Here is a 13,735-nt window from a genome sequence, read left to right as displayed (position 1 = left end):
AGAGCTAGCTGATCTGGATTATTCTGTGTGATTCGTTCCTATTCTCAGTTTGAAGCAAATGTACATTGAGTTGAAAATGGATATCAAGTAAATGTAAGAACTTATCTGGCCATCTATAGCAGCAACTTCAACTTGTATCAAATTGAAAAATAACAATATGAAGCACACAATTCAAATTCCCACGCTTGCGAAATTGATAAATTCACAGCAAAACCAGAGTAACTCCTTTTTTGATTGTTTATTGACAATTTATAGAACTCTGGCCGCCAGTATTCTTACATACCAATTCTCAAGGCATCTAAATATTCTAATATTACAAAAGATGCAGCACGCGAAGGGGGGAATCGGACAGACAAAGACAGAAAGAGCAAACCACTCTAACTGCAGAGATTGGGTATGCATGCCCCACCTTCTGGGTTCTGCTGTTCTTTCCATATGCGCCCTGTCACTCGAAGTTTTAACTCTTTCCTATCGCCTCCTGAGAAGAAAAGCGCCATGTTTCTTTGGATGATGAGGCCATCATGGCTATCTCTAACCTTCCTGTGGCTATCTCTAACGCTTCGTGGGGTCCCTTCCCAAATTAGTTTCCTACCATTTCCCCCGACCTCCAGGCTGTAGCTGTAATTACGGGCTTCTGTCTCATCACCCATGAAACGAAGGAATGCCATATAAACAGGTGCCATCCCTAGCTGGAAAGCTTCAAAATGCAGACAGAAGTACTGCCCAAAACAGTGGAAAACCTACACAAGATGATCAGAAGGATAGTCAGTAAGCCTACAACTGAGACTCAGAGGTCACAAATATAGGAAAATCAGTGCGCTGTAATGGCCAAAATTATTCAGAGAAACTGTTGGCAAATTTATCTTTTTTATTACACCAACACAGAGTTTATTCTGCATTAGGACCATTGAACCAATCAACCAACAGACTGCAGTTAAAATAGACTAAATAAAAATTACATTGATAATCTCAAGGATCATCCGTATCTTAATTAAAAAATCCATTAAAAGAAGGGAAAAAGCATATGATATTTTAATAAACTCTTACAATTTCTAAGTTTCCGATCATATTGACCAAAAAAATTTGACACTTCCTTTTCTTCATTGTTCCGCCACTTTATTTGGTAGCAGGAACACCTTGACTGCCAGACTAATCTCTAGTGCCTATGGTAGAACATGCAGTATCCCTTTCCAGACAAACCATACGATGAGAGGAGAAATCCTGGGGGGAATTCCACTAAAAGAAGATTCATGATGGGTTCAAACTCAGGTTAAGACTTCACAAGTCCACAGCCCAAACTGCTATTACCTAACCATTCAACCAATAAATGACTGCGAGAGCAGCTTTCACCAAAATGCATTATAGGCTACCGGTAAGTCAACAGAGAAATGACTATCTATGGTTATATGCAAAAGTCGTTCAACATTTTCCATGCGCTACTTGAAACAGAAAATCAAAGAATTCAAAGTTCCTTCTTACAAATGGCACAGATTAGTTCTCTTGTTGACGAATGAACCCATCGAGCCAAAAGTAAGAAGCATGTGGTGTTCATTTAAGTTAATCCAAAATTCATTACTATGCCCATTTCAATCAAAGATAATTAAATAACCTTTTCTTTTTCCTTATAAGCAATTATATGAGACAAAACAAATACTTACAGTTAACATCCATGTTGCATTTTCTACTTCACGGGGATTAGACTTGACATAGCGATGGTTGAAAGTACATCCAGAATGCATGTCTACTTTGTGGTCATCCCTCAGATGAGCAACAAGGAACGGGATATCCCCAACAATGGCACACTCAGATCCAGCATAAGGACAGTTGTATGGCCTGAAGTTGCATAAAGCTTCATGTTTGAGTTTACTATAGTATGGAAAAATCTCTGGGCATCCGAGTGACATGTATTTGCAAGGAAGTTCAAGTGATTCAGCGACTTTCTCCAATGCTAGACATCTAATATCACCAAGTTCTTGTCTACAAGTGGGACACCGGTTGTGCACCCTTGTTTTACAAGTAGAACAAAGAGTATGTCCGTTATGGCACTGCAAGGAAAAAAGGGAAAAAAAAATCCGTCACATTAACAAAAATCTTCTAGCTAGCATGATGGAATTTAACTGCCAGCAAAATAGCTATAACCGTGAGTTAAGGACAATGAAAGCCATTCCTTCCATTTGTTGACTCTTGCGAGCAAAAATATTCTCTAACATATTGAGTGCCTATGCAGGTAGGTCTATCTCAACCAAAACACACTCTTAAATTTGTATAAGGCCTAACTCACCCCAAAAACTAGCCCAAAAACTAGCTCAAAGAGAAGGATTGCCTATGACCCATTACAAGGGACACATTACCCCTTTTCCACGACCGATGTGGGATTCAACACACCCCTCACCCCCAGATTTTTACTGGTGCGTGGCACATTTATGGAGCGCCCAACATCGGATGGGGAGGCTCTGATACCATGTTAAATTTGGGCCAGATCTAACTCACCCCAAAAGCTAGCTCAAGGGAGAAGATTGCCTATGGCTCATATAAGGGGCACATTACCCCTTTCCACAACCAATGTCCACAACCAATGTGTGATTCAACACTCCACTCATGCCCAGAATTTTTTACTGGTGCGTGGTGCGTGGCACATTTATGGGGCGCCAACATCGGATGGGGAGGCTCTCATACCATGTTAAATTTGGGCCAGACCTAACTCACCCCAAAAACTAGCTCAAAGGGGAGACGTGGGATTCAACACACATGAAAGCCAACAGATTCTTACATTAATACATGCTCTTCTGGTTTGTTCGTCATATTTCATGTCTTAATCTTAATTTCCTTCCATTTTTTTAAACTGATCATGCCAACATGTCAAATAAAGTTCATCATGATCTCACTTCTTTATGTTCCATAAAGCCATAGATTCAAACATCATGTGATGAAACCATCTTCAATAAAGTACTTTGGGGTTTGGCAAAGGGAAAAATTATTTTAATGTCTTGCACAAAAAAACTACATTTCACACCTTCTTGTTAACTTACAAGCACACAAAACCCAGCACTATACCAAGTTCTTATACTCAACAATCCTAGGATCACATCAGTGATTCCGAATATCTGATGCAAACAGATGGTCCCTGTGACTCTTCCTGCTTGCCAAAAACAAGAATGTGTAGATGGCTGAGAGCAACAAATCTCAACCAATCTCTCCTTCCTTTGGCTGGTTATTTTGAAAGAGATGAAGGAGACTTGAGGGAATAATTTCAAGAAAGGAGGCCACTTGCGAAATCCAACTTGGGAATGACAAATGGAGAGACCCGTGCATGCCACTTCTTAGTTTAGTTATAGAACTCTTGTAATAATTTCATTGCTGTAGCAATAGGGATATGATAACGTTGGTGCCAATTCTCTATGACTTAAGAAATTGCAGAGCATCTGGCTTGCTGTACAGAGGCAAGGCGAGGAACCACATGTATTGAATATATTTGCACCAAAATTTTCTTGCCCGTATAAATAATTAAAAAAATAGAAAAAAGAAGAAGAAAGGAAGCCACACTGAAAAACCATCAAATACTCAAATTCCACAATGAAAATCAATGGCCTCCTAACGTATATAGTCCCTTCAGTTCACCCTAACTCCAATTTTCAACTATATCAACCCGTTGAACAACAAAAGAATAACCCTGAGCTCTATTGACGCACAGAAAATTCCAAAATTTGCATTTATCCTCCACAGGAACGGAACAAATTGAACAGTCAAAAATCCGTAAAACAAAGGAAACAAACAGATCGAGACACATTAGAACCCACCAAACGGATTGCAACAAAGAACAAACCTGATGAATTGGAGGGTACATAGAATTGGTACAAACGGGGCATTCGAGCAACTCATGGACACTGATGGATTGAATCGCTGAGGAAACACTATTACTGTTGTTGATGTTGATATTGTTGTTGTTGTTGCTTGGAGCCTTTGGAGCTGAAGGGAATTGAAGATGGTGATGATGAATCTCATCCTCGTCTGTCAAATCTGAGGATGGCACACTTTCTATGCTATCTAATTCCATTCATAAAATAAACCTAAAACCTCCAAAAGAGAGAAAGAGAGACAATTTTCCAAATTTAAGGCTTATTCTCTGATGGGTATTCACAATTCTCCATTATCCATTCCTGGGAGAAGAGAAACAGAGCACAAGTTCCTTGCTTTTCAACAAAGTGTAATTTTCTATGATGGGTGTGTTGTTTAAGGCACAAGGTCAGAACTTTGGAAGAACGAAGAAGAAAATAGGAAGAGTCAGCCAACAAACATCAAAGGTTTTCAGGCGAGAGAGAGAGAGAGAGAGAAGGCTTGGATAGGAGATTAAATTAGGTGGAAATAATTAAAGGGCAAGTGTTATTATTGAGATTCAGTTAAATAATGGAAATTATTCTCCTTAAAAACTTTCCTGTTGGTGGTTAGCTGTTACTTCCCTGCTGTTCTATATGTCTTTGGAGAAAAGTAGAACTTGGACCCCTCGACTCTTCCTCGCTTTGTTTTGTGGGCGTTATCATTAGCCTCTGTGCCAACTAATAAATAATATACATGAACACATCCTAGAACTGTTAAAAGTTTCAGAATCGTAAGATTTTTCTCCGTTTTAATGTTTTGTAATGTCGTTTTATGTTTAATTAATATATAAGATCCATTAAGAGACCAAAGATGATCATCTGGGGTCCTTCATTTTCTGCTGTTTTGGTTGGAAAGAAGAATTGGGGATGATAATAGCATAAAGGATGTCTTAGTTTCAACGTTACTTCAAGGTTAAAGATTGTATTATTAGTGCAAGAGGATGGTATTGCTAATTCCACTTTTAGAACTTTTTTGTTTTTGGCTTGAGAAGGATGTTCCCTTGCCTACTCCACTAACGACTTTGATTCATCTATTATTGTTCCATAAGCAACTGCCACGTGATTCCCTTCCAATCAACAGTTCAGTATCAGAAATCAGCCCTAGAAAAATTTTCTCTTACCCAAAAGCATTCTTTACAGTATCAGTGAGTTACAAGATCTTAGGCCATCGGGTAGCCAGAAAATCCCCATTTGAGCCCCCACTTTATAAGTGGAGCTTCAGCTAAGAGCTTACTTGGAAGTGAGCTTGAATCAGATTCCACTTTGCTCAGAGTCTTGTGTCCTGACATTACTTTTTGGTTTTTAATTGCCATGCCTTGAATGATTCCAGGAGCCTCATTTTCAACTCCACAATAATTATTTTTACTGTGGGCACTATAACTCCCAAATTCAATTGATTCGGTTGATTCTACACATTTCTTATTCACAGACTGGAACGGTTTCGAATCTCCTTTTGCTGGCGGATCTTATTTAGGTCTAGGGTGTTTTTTTTACTCTTTTGGGCCTGTATTATGGATTGAGTTTTCTAGAATTTTTCTTCTAAAAAGTTCAGCTCTAGGCTTAATGATATTTTTTTTAATAGAGTTTGTAGGCCTGCCCTTGTATTTCCCTGTTTGGTTCTTACCAAACTTCTGCGATGAAATTATTTTTGATAAAAAAAAATGGATAAAATAAAGAAATCTTATTTTATAAGAATTATTTTTTTTAATTACAAAAATTAAATAATTCAATTTTAAAAATGTATGAATTTTGTATATATTTCTCTAAACTATAACTAAATTATAATCTATTGCCTAGCCTACTATAGTCTAGTTATCAAGCATTAAAATCAGTGAGATTGTAGTTTATCCTTTTTAAAAAGTAAAAATTATTATTTAGCCTTACATTATAATAAATTTATTAATTAGTTATTTAATTTTAAAAAATATATTAAATTACTTCTAAAATTATTAATTAATTAATTTAATTATTTTAGTTATTAAATATTATAAAAAAATTAAAATATTCTTAATTAGTATTTTTTATAAAATTTAAAAAAGTAATTAATAAAATTCTCCATTTAGTATTTACCCTAAGATATTAGTAAAAACGTTTTTATTTTTAAAATTAAAAAAATTAACTAATAAATTTTTTTATAATATAAAAATTAAAAATTATTAATTAGATAATATTTCCAAAAAAAAGAAGATAATATATAAGACAGACTAGTTTTCATTGCATGAAACAATTATTGACCAATTGTCCAAAACAGCCACAACTGCAAACACAATGTAAAATTAATTTTACTAAATGTTTAACTAATTTTAACATTCAAACATCTGCTCTCTTGTATTCAAGACTCCTTTCCTTTATATCAGAATATATGCTGATCTCGATTGACTGTCTGGCACTAAATCTTATAAATGCAGTGAGTACATTTAAACAGCTGCTCTCAAACAAGAGTAATCCTTACCAGAACATGTTCATTCGCATCAGATTTACCAAAAACATTTATGTATCTGTTCGTATCTGCACAATTTAGCTTGTATTAATTTAAATTTTGCATTTTTCTTTCCTCTCGTAAATATGAATGCAAGCCAGGTCTAAGCGTCCGAGCTTATATAAAGATTTTTACCCTTGATTTTAAGTTACAGCATACAGCCAACAACTGGACATTATCGGACATCCTACTCTCGTCTCCAGGAAAGAATTAATCTTTTCTGGGAACCCACAGCTTAAAGCAGGGAAAAAAAAAAAAAAAGAAAAAAGATAAATAAACAAACAGGGAAAGAGCTTTATGAATTTATCCATACGCACACTGATTACGCGCACCCGCGTGGAGAAAATCCGACCCGTGAACCCGCCAAGTCGTAGACGACCCTGAATCCCTGTTGCTGGATATTCCCTATGATTGACAACCCGCTCATTGTACCCGCAAACGCAAAGCAAAAGCTCCCATTACTGTCCACAGGAATCAGATAATTAGACGCCGGCAGGGACACGTCAGCACCGCGAAAGTGCAGCACCACTGTTGGAACTTTCACCTCCGTCATCCCGGACAAATCAAAACACGTGTCGAATAGAGAGAATTCCGGTGCCCTTTTCAAATTGGTGGTTCTCGCCCGGAATGCGTCCCGAAGGGCCATATAAGCGGGTCGAGTCAAACGAGTTACGGAGGTGCCTGAATCAATTATCACCCCACCGCTCCCAGTCTGATCGAGTTTGAATAGAGATGCGCTGATGCCGGGGACAAGCGTCCCACCAACACTGATCCCGAGGAGTTCCACGTAGTAAAAAGTATCCAGCTTGGGATTTGAGATCAAAGGTGTGAACCGAGCGGTTCGAGAGATAGCTGAGTCACCAAAAACCACGGAGGATGGTCTAGAAGAAGCAGACCGGTCTACCAAACAGTAAGAGAACTTCCGCTTAAACCGGCGACCACTTTGAGAGGGAAATGACAATCTTCCCCGGCCAAGTCCCAACAAGCCGGCAGCACCAACGAACAACCCTTCATTGTCGTGACCACATCCAAGCGCTACGCGTCCAACTCTAGTACGGCGAAACGTCAGCGTTTCGGTAGAGAAATCACCGTAAGTGAAGGAGCCGTCACCATACGAAACTTGGTACATGCAGGTCTTCTTTCGAGTGTGGCAGCCCGGAGAATCAAGCCTGCGGCACAAGGGGGACCCACAGGCTATCCCAGCAAAAGATCTAGACTTACGAGGGTCAAAAACCGGGTCAGATTGAGAGTAGCATTTCTTACATGGAGCGCACTGGATCCAGACGATGTCGCTTCCAGTATCCAGCACCATATAAACATACTTGGGAGGGGTACCCACGCCTATGCGCGTGAAGTATTCACCGCTGCCTTGAGCCAGACCAGAAATCACGGAGCTGCTAAACCCACCTGCGGCCCGTCCACCGGCTGCTGCGGCTGAGGCGGCAAGGGAGGACAGAGCCTTGACTCGCGAAGAATCGCGGTAAAGCCTCAGGCTGAAGAGTTCCTGTGGGGTTTTGTTCAAGGATAATGCGTCAATGTGATGCAACTGAACGGAGAAGGTGGACTCTGTTGGGTCAGTTTCGGTGGAGGTGAGAGTTTCTGCTTGGGAATCGGAGAGAATGGGCTGGCTAGGGAGAGGGTTGAGAACTAAGGTCTGGTAGTGGTGTGAGTGTGAGGAAGTGGTGGAGAGAGAAAGGAAAATGGTGAAGGCAAACAAGAGAAGGACATTCCTCGGTTTTTCTTCCATGGACAGGCGAGGTAAAGTGAGAAGGAAAGACAAAGAGGGACACAGAGACGGGCGGAGGTGAGAGAGTATAAATAATTGAAACAGCTAGCAGTGAAAGGTCCCGAGTGATTTTTTTTTGGGGGGGTTTCTTTTCACTTTTTGAAGTTGAAGTCATGCTGTTCTGGAATTACAGTTTTCTAATCTAACTAGATTAATTTCCTAAAATAACACGCTATAATATATACAAAATAAAAATATCTAATGACAACTTCAGGTTTTTTCTTTGAAACTACAATTTAAGACAATGGAAATTTGACATTTGATAAGTGACTGAATATATCATTGTGACATTTTATCTAAGGTCTACTTTTTTTTTTTGTCAATTATCTAAGGTCTATAAATAATATATTTTAGTTTTTTGATAATAATTTTAAATATAATGTTTTAAATTAGTTAAAATATTGATATATTAAAATTAAAAAAAAATAAAATTAATAATTATAATTGATATAAATCAGATTCAAAGAAGAATATTGTATTACATTGAGCGATTAAAAACCCTAGATTCCCTTCTCATTTGCGCTAAAAAATATACAATAATTTTGACAATAATTAATAATTAGAAGATAAATTTTATTTGTGAGTTCTGTGTCAATTCATCTATGGTATTTGCAAAGGGTAAGAATCTTCATAATTCTAAAAAAAACAAAAAACAAATGTCGTATTTGCATGTCGATGAGGCAATTGTAGTGCGACCCATAAACAATCGTAGTGACACAAAAGCTATCCATCTGCCTAATACAGAGAGTGCATGCATGCCATTCCTGTGCTTCTCATTGAGGATCGATGTCGGAGGCCCTAACGCATTTCTTGTTCTTGCGTACATTTGTGTAACCGTGATACTCCTTTGTACTTTCCTAGCTGGGTCTCAGCAAATCATATGAGAGGCACCAGCTATATTTTTTAAGCTAAATATATTATTTTTTAATATTTAAAAAAATATAAGAAAAACATTTTTTAAAATAAAAAAAAAACATTTTCCATTAATTATTTGATTATAATGTTAAAAAATAATAAAATAATAAAATTTATATTATTAATAAAATATATAATTCTTTGATTAAAATTTTTTAACATTAAATATATTTTATATTTATTATATGTAATTTTAAATATATTATATTGAATAAATATTTATTATAAATAAACTTCTATTACATAAAACATCACATATAAATAATACATATTAAAATATTTTTACTAAATATTTATATTTAATATTATAAATTATGTGCTTATTTTTTATATTTAAAAATTTACTTTCTATTAATAATATTCTAAATAAAATAAAATATTATATATTTAAATTTTTATTAAAATCTATAATATTATATAAAATTGAGAATAGAGAATGAATAATAAATAAAAATAATATTATTATAATTTATCATTCACTTCTATAAATTTAATTTAATTCTCTTATTTATAATTGTGACAAATTGAAAAGATTTAATATTATTATTTAAGATTTAGAGTATTGGATATAAATATCATTTATATTAAATGTTTAGTTTTTTATTCAATATTTTTTATATAAAAATGAATAAAATATTAAATACACAAAATTACATATAAATATTTAAGATACTAATTCTTAAAACTCATTCTAAAAAATAAAATAGTGTTCGAAAAGAGAGGTGGAAGCTTTGTGCCCGGGATCCAATATCCTAAGAAAGAGGACGACGAATCGTGTGAAGATGGTATACATTAAGAATGGTATGGATAAGAGTAGTAGAACAGCCAAAAATAGGACAACAGAACAGAAGAATGAGAGATGCTGTATGGGATGTTTGGTTGGTTGCGAACAAGATGCCCAATTAGTCAAAAGGGTAGATTTATAAACTTGTAACCATGACAAGGTGAAACGTGCTAATCAAATTGGTTTTTGGAGATGATGCAGTCACATGTTTGTAGGCCCCACAACTTTCTAATTACAATTTGATTAAAATCAAGTGATTCAGAAGTGAAATCAAATGAACCAGCAGGCAGCAAGCATACAAATGTATCTTTCATTTGGGCCAAATGGTTTGAAATGATGATGGGATGTCTCATGATTGGGATTGGCCATGGGAGCTCAGCGAGAATAAGTAGTTGCAGTGGTTATCTCACGCTTTGACGACTTGGATGGAGGTTTTATAAAGAAAATTCAGATAATAAAGGATTCGCTGTCTTTTTTTTTTTCTTTCTTTCTTTCTTCTTCTTCTCCATGACAAAAATAAAATTCTAGAGCCTAACCCTAACCTTGCAATACCCATTCATGGAGTCCTAACTACCTCTGGAGCTCAAAGGTGAACCTCCTCGCCATCTCCAGTCATTAAGGAGAAAAATGGGTTATTTTTTTTAGAAGTTATTTTCTCGAGCATTTTTTTTTTTGGCCAAGATAATTATTGCATTGATTTAAAAAAAAAAAAAAAACAAAAAACTTAAGCATGAGTACAACACAAGAGACTAAAAACCCAGCCAGAAAATACATAAGCCCATGGCATTAACAACAAACCCAACTAAAAAAATCAAATTCAAAACTCAGGATTCAGCTCAAGCCCACTAAGAAAACAAAACCCAGCTGGTAGAGCAGAAGAGTCCAACCGTCTCCTAAGCACGCCACTGTAGTCCATAACCATAGCCGACGAGGTTTTAGGCATCGCCGGAAACAAGAATCGCCAAAACAGGAAGCACAAAGCCACATTGCAAGTTTAGAAAACAATGGCCATAATAAGCAGCTCAGAGAGCCGGAGATCCGAAAAGCAAAGGCAAGATAGTCAAAGTCGATGCGGCTAGCTCAAACGGAGGAGCCACGTTATGAGCTATCAAGACCCACTTCTCAGTGTTAAAATCAACAGAAACTTGAGCATCTCCTATTATTCCTACTCTCTTGGTTTCTTTAAGATTTTGATTTGCCAGTATATTCGACAGAATACAAAGGAGTTTATGTCTGTAAAATTTGGTGACTACAACCTTTCCAGACCTTTATTGATGCAAAGTTACAAACGACTTTATCAAAGCTTTGGCTGATTCACAAAAGCAAGGGAAAACTGAGATTTTATTATTCTTTTTTAATTAATTAAAATTTTCAAATTTATATGAAGTCAATATTTTAATTTGAACTTGAAATAAAAGGTCCAATTAATTGAACCCAAAAGCTCATATTAAACCTAACTGAATATTTATTCCTCAAGAAAATACATTATAAAATAGTTTCCTGAGCTAATGAAGGGTAGGCGAAACTCTACCTACACGCTTTAAGAGGGCAGGAAACCCTAAACATCCTCCTTGCAAGGTCAGCCAAGCGTTAGCAGTCATCTGAGATATGAGTGATCCTTGGCTTTTTCATCAAGCTATAAAAGATAGAATTAAAAATAAAAAGCTGTCTATTAATTTTGCCCGTTAATGTAAGGATCTAACTCACTCTAAAAATTAATTCCAAACAAGACGTGTCTAAACTTCTTATAAGATATATTACTCTTAATCGATGAGGAATACAACATACCCCTCACACTCAAAATGAAATACTCACGAAAGTTCAACATTGATGGGAGGCTCTGATAATCACCTCTGTACCACCGAACCGATTTAACTTAATATCAGATTCTTGCATAAGGGGGCTATTTTTCATCACTAACGGAGAAGAAGAAGAATGAAAACAAGTATTTATCAAATTCGCTCAGACACTGAAAAACAAATCAAATCCTATGTTAATGGAACAATGAAAACGAACAAAAAATATGTCAACGTTCAACTGCCAGAGTTTCCCACAAGCAAAGAACATTAAATTGCACTTACAAATTAGTATATATCATCTAATGGTTAATTATATTGATAAGCAATTAATTGCTTTTTGGTAGAGCCGTCTTTTCTTCCCTTTTCATGTCATAAATTTCTAGTTTCACGGTGGCTTTGCATTCTCTATGGCTCTATTAGATATGGAATCTCAGAGGATTTGCAGAAAGACTTGGGTTTGATTTAGATGCAAATTAAGAGATGTTAATGTTAAGTTTCTAGGTTATATCCGGCAGCGGGTAGGGTATCCGTAAAATGGAGAGTACCCAAATCCGAATTCGATTATATATAAAATTTCCGAATCTGTCCCAAACCCGTTTAGTATTTTAATTTTAATACCCTTATCCGTTTCAAATCCATTTAACAATACCCGAATCCGACCGAATTCGATTTTTTTACTTCAATTCAATGACAAAAAATTTAAAAATTTGGATATTATAACCCAAATAACAAAACTGAATTAGAAAATTTAAATATACTAAAACAAAATAAATATATTATAAATTCATCATAACACAACCATTAATCAATTATCTATCAACATAAAATTTTGAACAAATGAAATGTTCCAAAAGTTCATTGAACTACATTGATTGAACATAAAATATATTCAATTGGCCACTTCAATCTCCAATATCAAATTGTGCTTGAAAACCTTCAAAAAAACAAATACAGAAAACATAGATTGAAAATCAAGTCCGAAAACCTAGCAACAATTTTCACAAAAACTATCTGTAGGATATACACAACCCAGTAGTAGAAACATTAGAGAAATGCTCAATGACACGAACCAGGTGGATTACACAGAGAGTACTTACCATTTATAATCTCTTCACTACATCAAATATCATTCTGGTAAATTAACACATATTTTTCTTAAACGGCATGGAATCTGATAGTATTAACATATTTTAACAGCAACTAAAAAGATCTTGATTATCAGATTAACAGTAACCAAATAGCAAAGAATCAGATAATCAGATTAATAGTCCATAAATTCTAAAAATCTTTAATAGCAACTTTTAGTCCATAAATCAGATTAATAGTCCATAAATTCTAAAAATCAACAGTGTTACAGTAACCAAATAGCAAATAATCAGATTTTTTACCAGTATCCAAATAATCAGATTAATAGTCCATAAATTCTATAAATCTTTAATAGCAACTAAAAATTCTTTAACAACATGCACAAAAGATCTTGATTATCAAAAAATTTGATTGCAAACCTGAAGAGAGTTCCAGTCAAAGGAGATGTCGCCGACGCCGATTGGGGAGAGGCAAGGGTTGTCTCGGGCAGTCGTCAGTGAAGTGGGGGAGAGAAGCATCAATTGGAAAGAGTAGATGTCACCGACTAGGGAGAGAGAAGGAGATGTTGCCGATGCCGACAGGGGAGAGGGAAGAGTTGTCTCTGACTGGAAAGTGGGAGATGTTGCCACAATGGAGAGAGAGAAGGAGATATCTGTAACGACCCGGAAATCCGACCCGTTACCGGCGCTAGGATCCAGATCGGCTTAAGGCCGCCGGGACCCGTAGCAAGCCTACATACCTCTTGTAAACCTGTGGAATCCCATACATAACAACATATACATGATCTGTAAAAATTTTTCTTTTCTCTTATCCAAGCAAAACCTGTGCATGCACAAAATCATACATAAACCCCACACTGGAGTCCTCATCAAATACTCCAATGGGGTATCATCATCATACATATCAGCTTGGATAATCATGGTCATTAACATCATTACTCATTAAACACTCTGTACATAATGGGGATTCACACACCTCTAGGTCAAGCACTACTATAATCCTCAATACATC

General features: G+C 35.9%; 2 protein-coding genes across 2 annotated transcripts; both read right to left on the bottom strand.

Moving 5' to 3' along the window:
• Window positions 1-158: 158 nt before the first annotated feature.
• LOC110616076 (E3 ubiquitin-protein ligase SINAT3) lies at window positions 159-4,505 on the bottom strand. The gene is made up of 3 exons (XM_021758392.2): window positions 3,824-4,505; window positions 1,659-2,045; window positions 159-740 (listed from the first exon to the last, which is right to left on the bottom strand). Exons 1-3 carry the CDS (start codon window positions 4,052-4,054, stop codon window positions 378-380), a joined length of 981 nt encoding a protein of 326 aa, XP_021614084.1. The 5' UTR covers window positions 4,055-4,505; the 3' UTR covers window positions 159-377.
• A 1,837-nt stretch (window positions 4,506-6,342) lies between these two features.
• Window positions 6,343-8,239, bottom strand: LOC110614459 (aspartyl protease family protein 2). Its single transcript, XM_021755994.2, has 2 exons — window positions 6,672-8,239; window positions 6,343-6,383 (listed from the first exon to the last, which is right to left on the bottom strand). Exon 1 carries the CDS (start codon window positions 8,099-8,101, stop codon window positions 6,677-6,679), a length of 1,425 nt encoding a protein of 474 aa, XP_021611686.1. The 5' UTR covers window positions 8,102-8,239; the 3' UTR covers window positions 6,343-6,383; window positions 6,672-6,676.
• Window positions 8,240-13,735: the final 5,496 nt, after the last annotated feature.

The sequence above is a fragment of the Manihot esculenta genome, chromosome 5, assembly GCF_001659605.2.
Source record: "Manihot esculenta cultivar AM560-2 chromosome 5, M.esculenta_v8, whole genome shotgun sequence".
NCBI classification, from domain to species: domain Eukaryota; kingdom Viridiplantae; phylum Streptophyta; class Magnoliopsida; order Malpighiales; family Euphorbiaceae; genus Manihot; species Manihot esculenta.
This window is presented reverse-complemented; position numbering and strand designations above follow the sequence as displayed.

What these genes read in the sequence shown, in the direction of transcription:
- LOC110616076 (XM_021758392.2), bottom strand. Translation starts at nt 4,054, where the DNA reads ATGGAATTAGATAGCATAGAAAGTGTGCCATCCTCAGATTTGACAGAC. An exon ending in TGTACCCTCCAATTCATCAG is followed by an intron (nt 2,046 to 3,823) that starts GTTTGTTCTTTG and finishes TTTTCCTTGCAG; the next exon opens with TGCCATAACGGACATACTCT. An exon ending in ATGCAACATGGATGTTAACT is followed by an intron (nt 741 to 1,658) that starts GTAAGTATTTGT and finishes CATCTTGTGTAG; the next exon opens with GTTTTCCACTGTTTTGGGCA.
- LOC110614459 (XM_021755994.2), bottom strand. Translation starts at nt 8,101, where the DNA reads ATGGAAGAAAAACCGAGGAATGTCCTTCTCTTGTTTGCCTTCACCATT.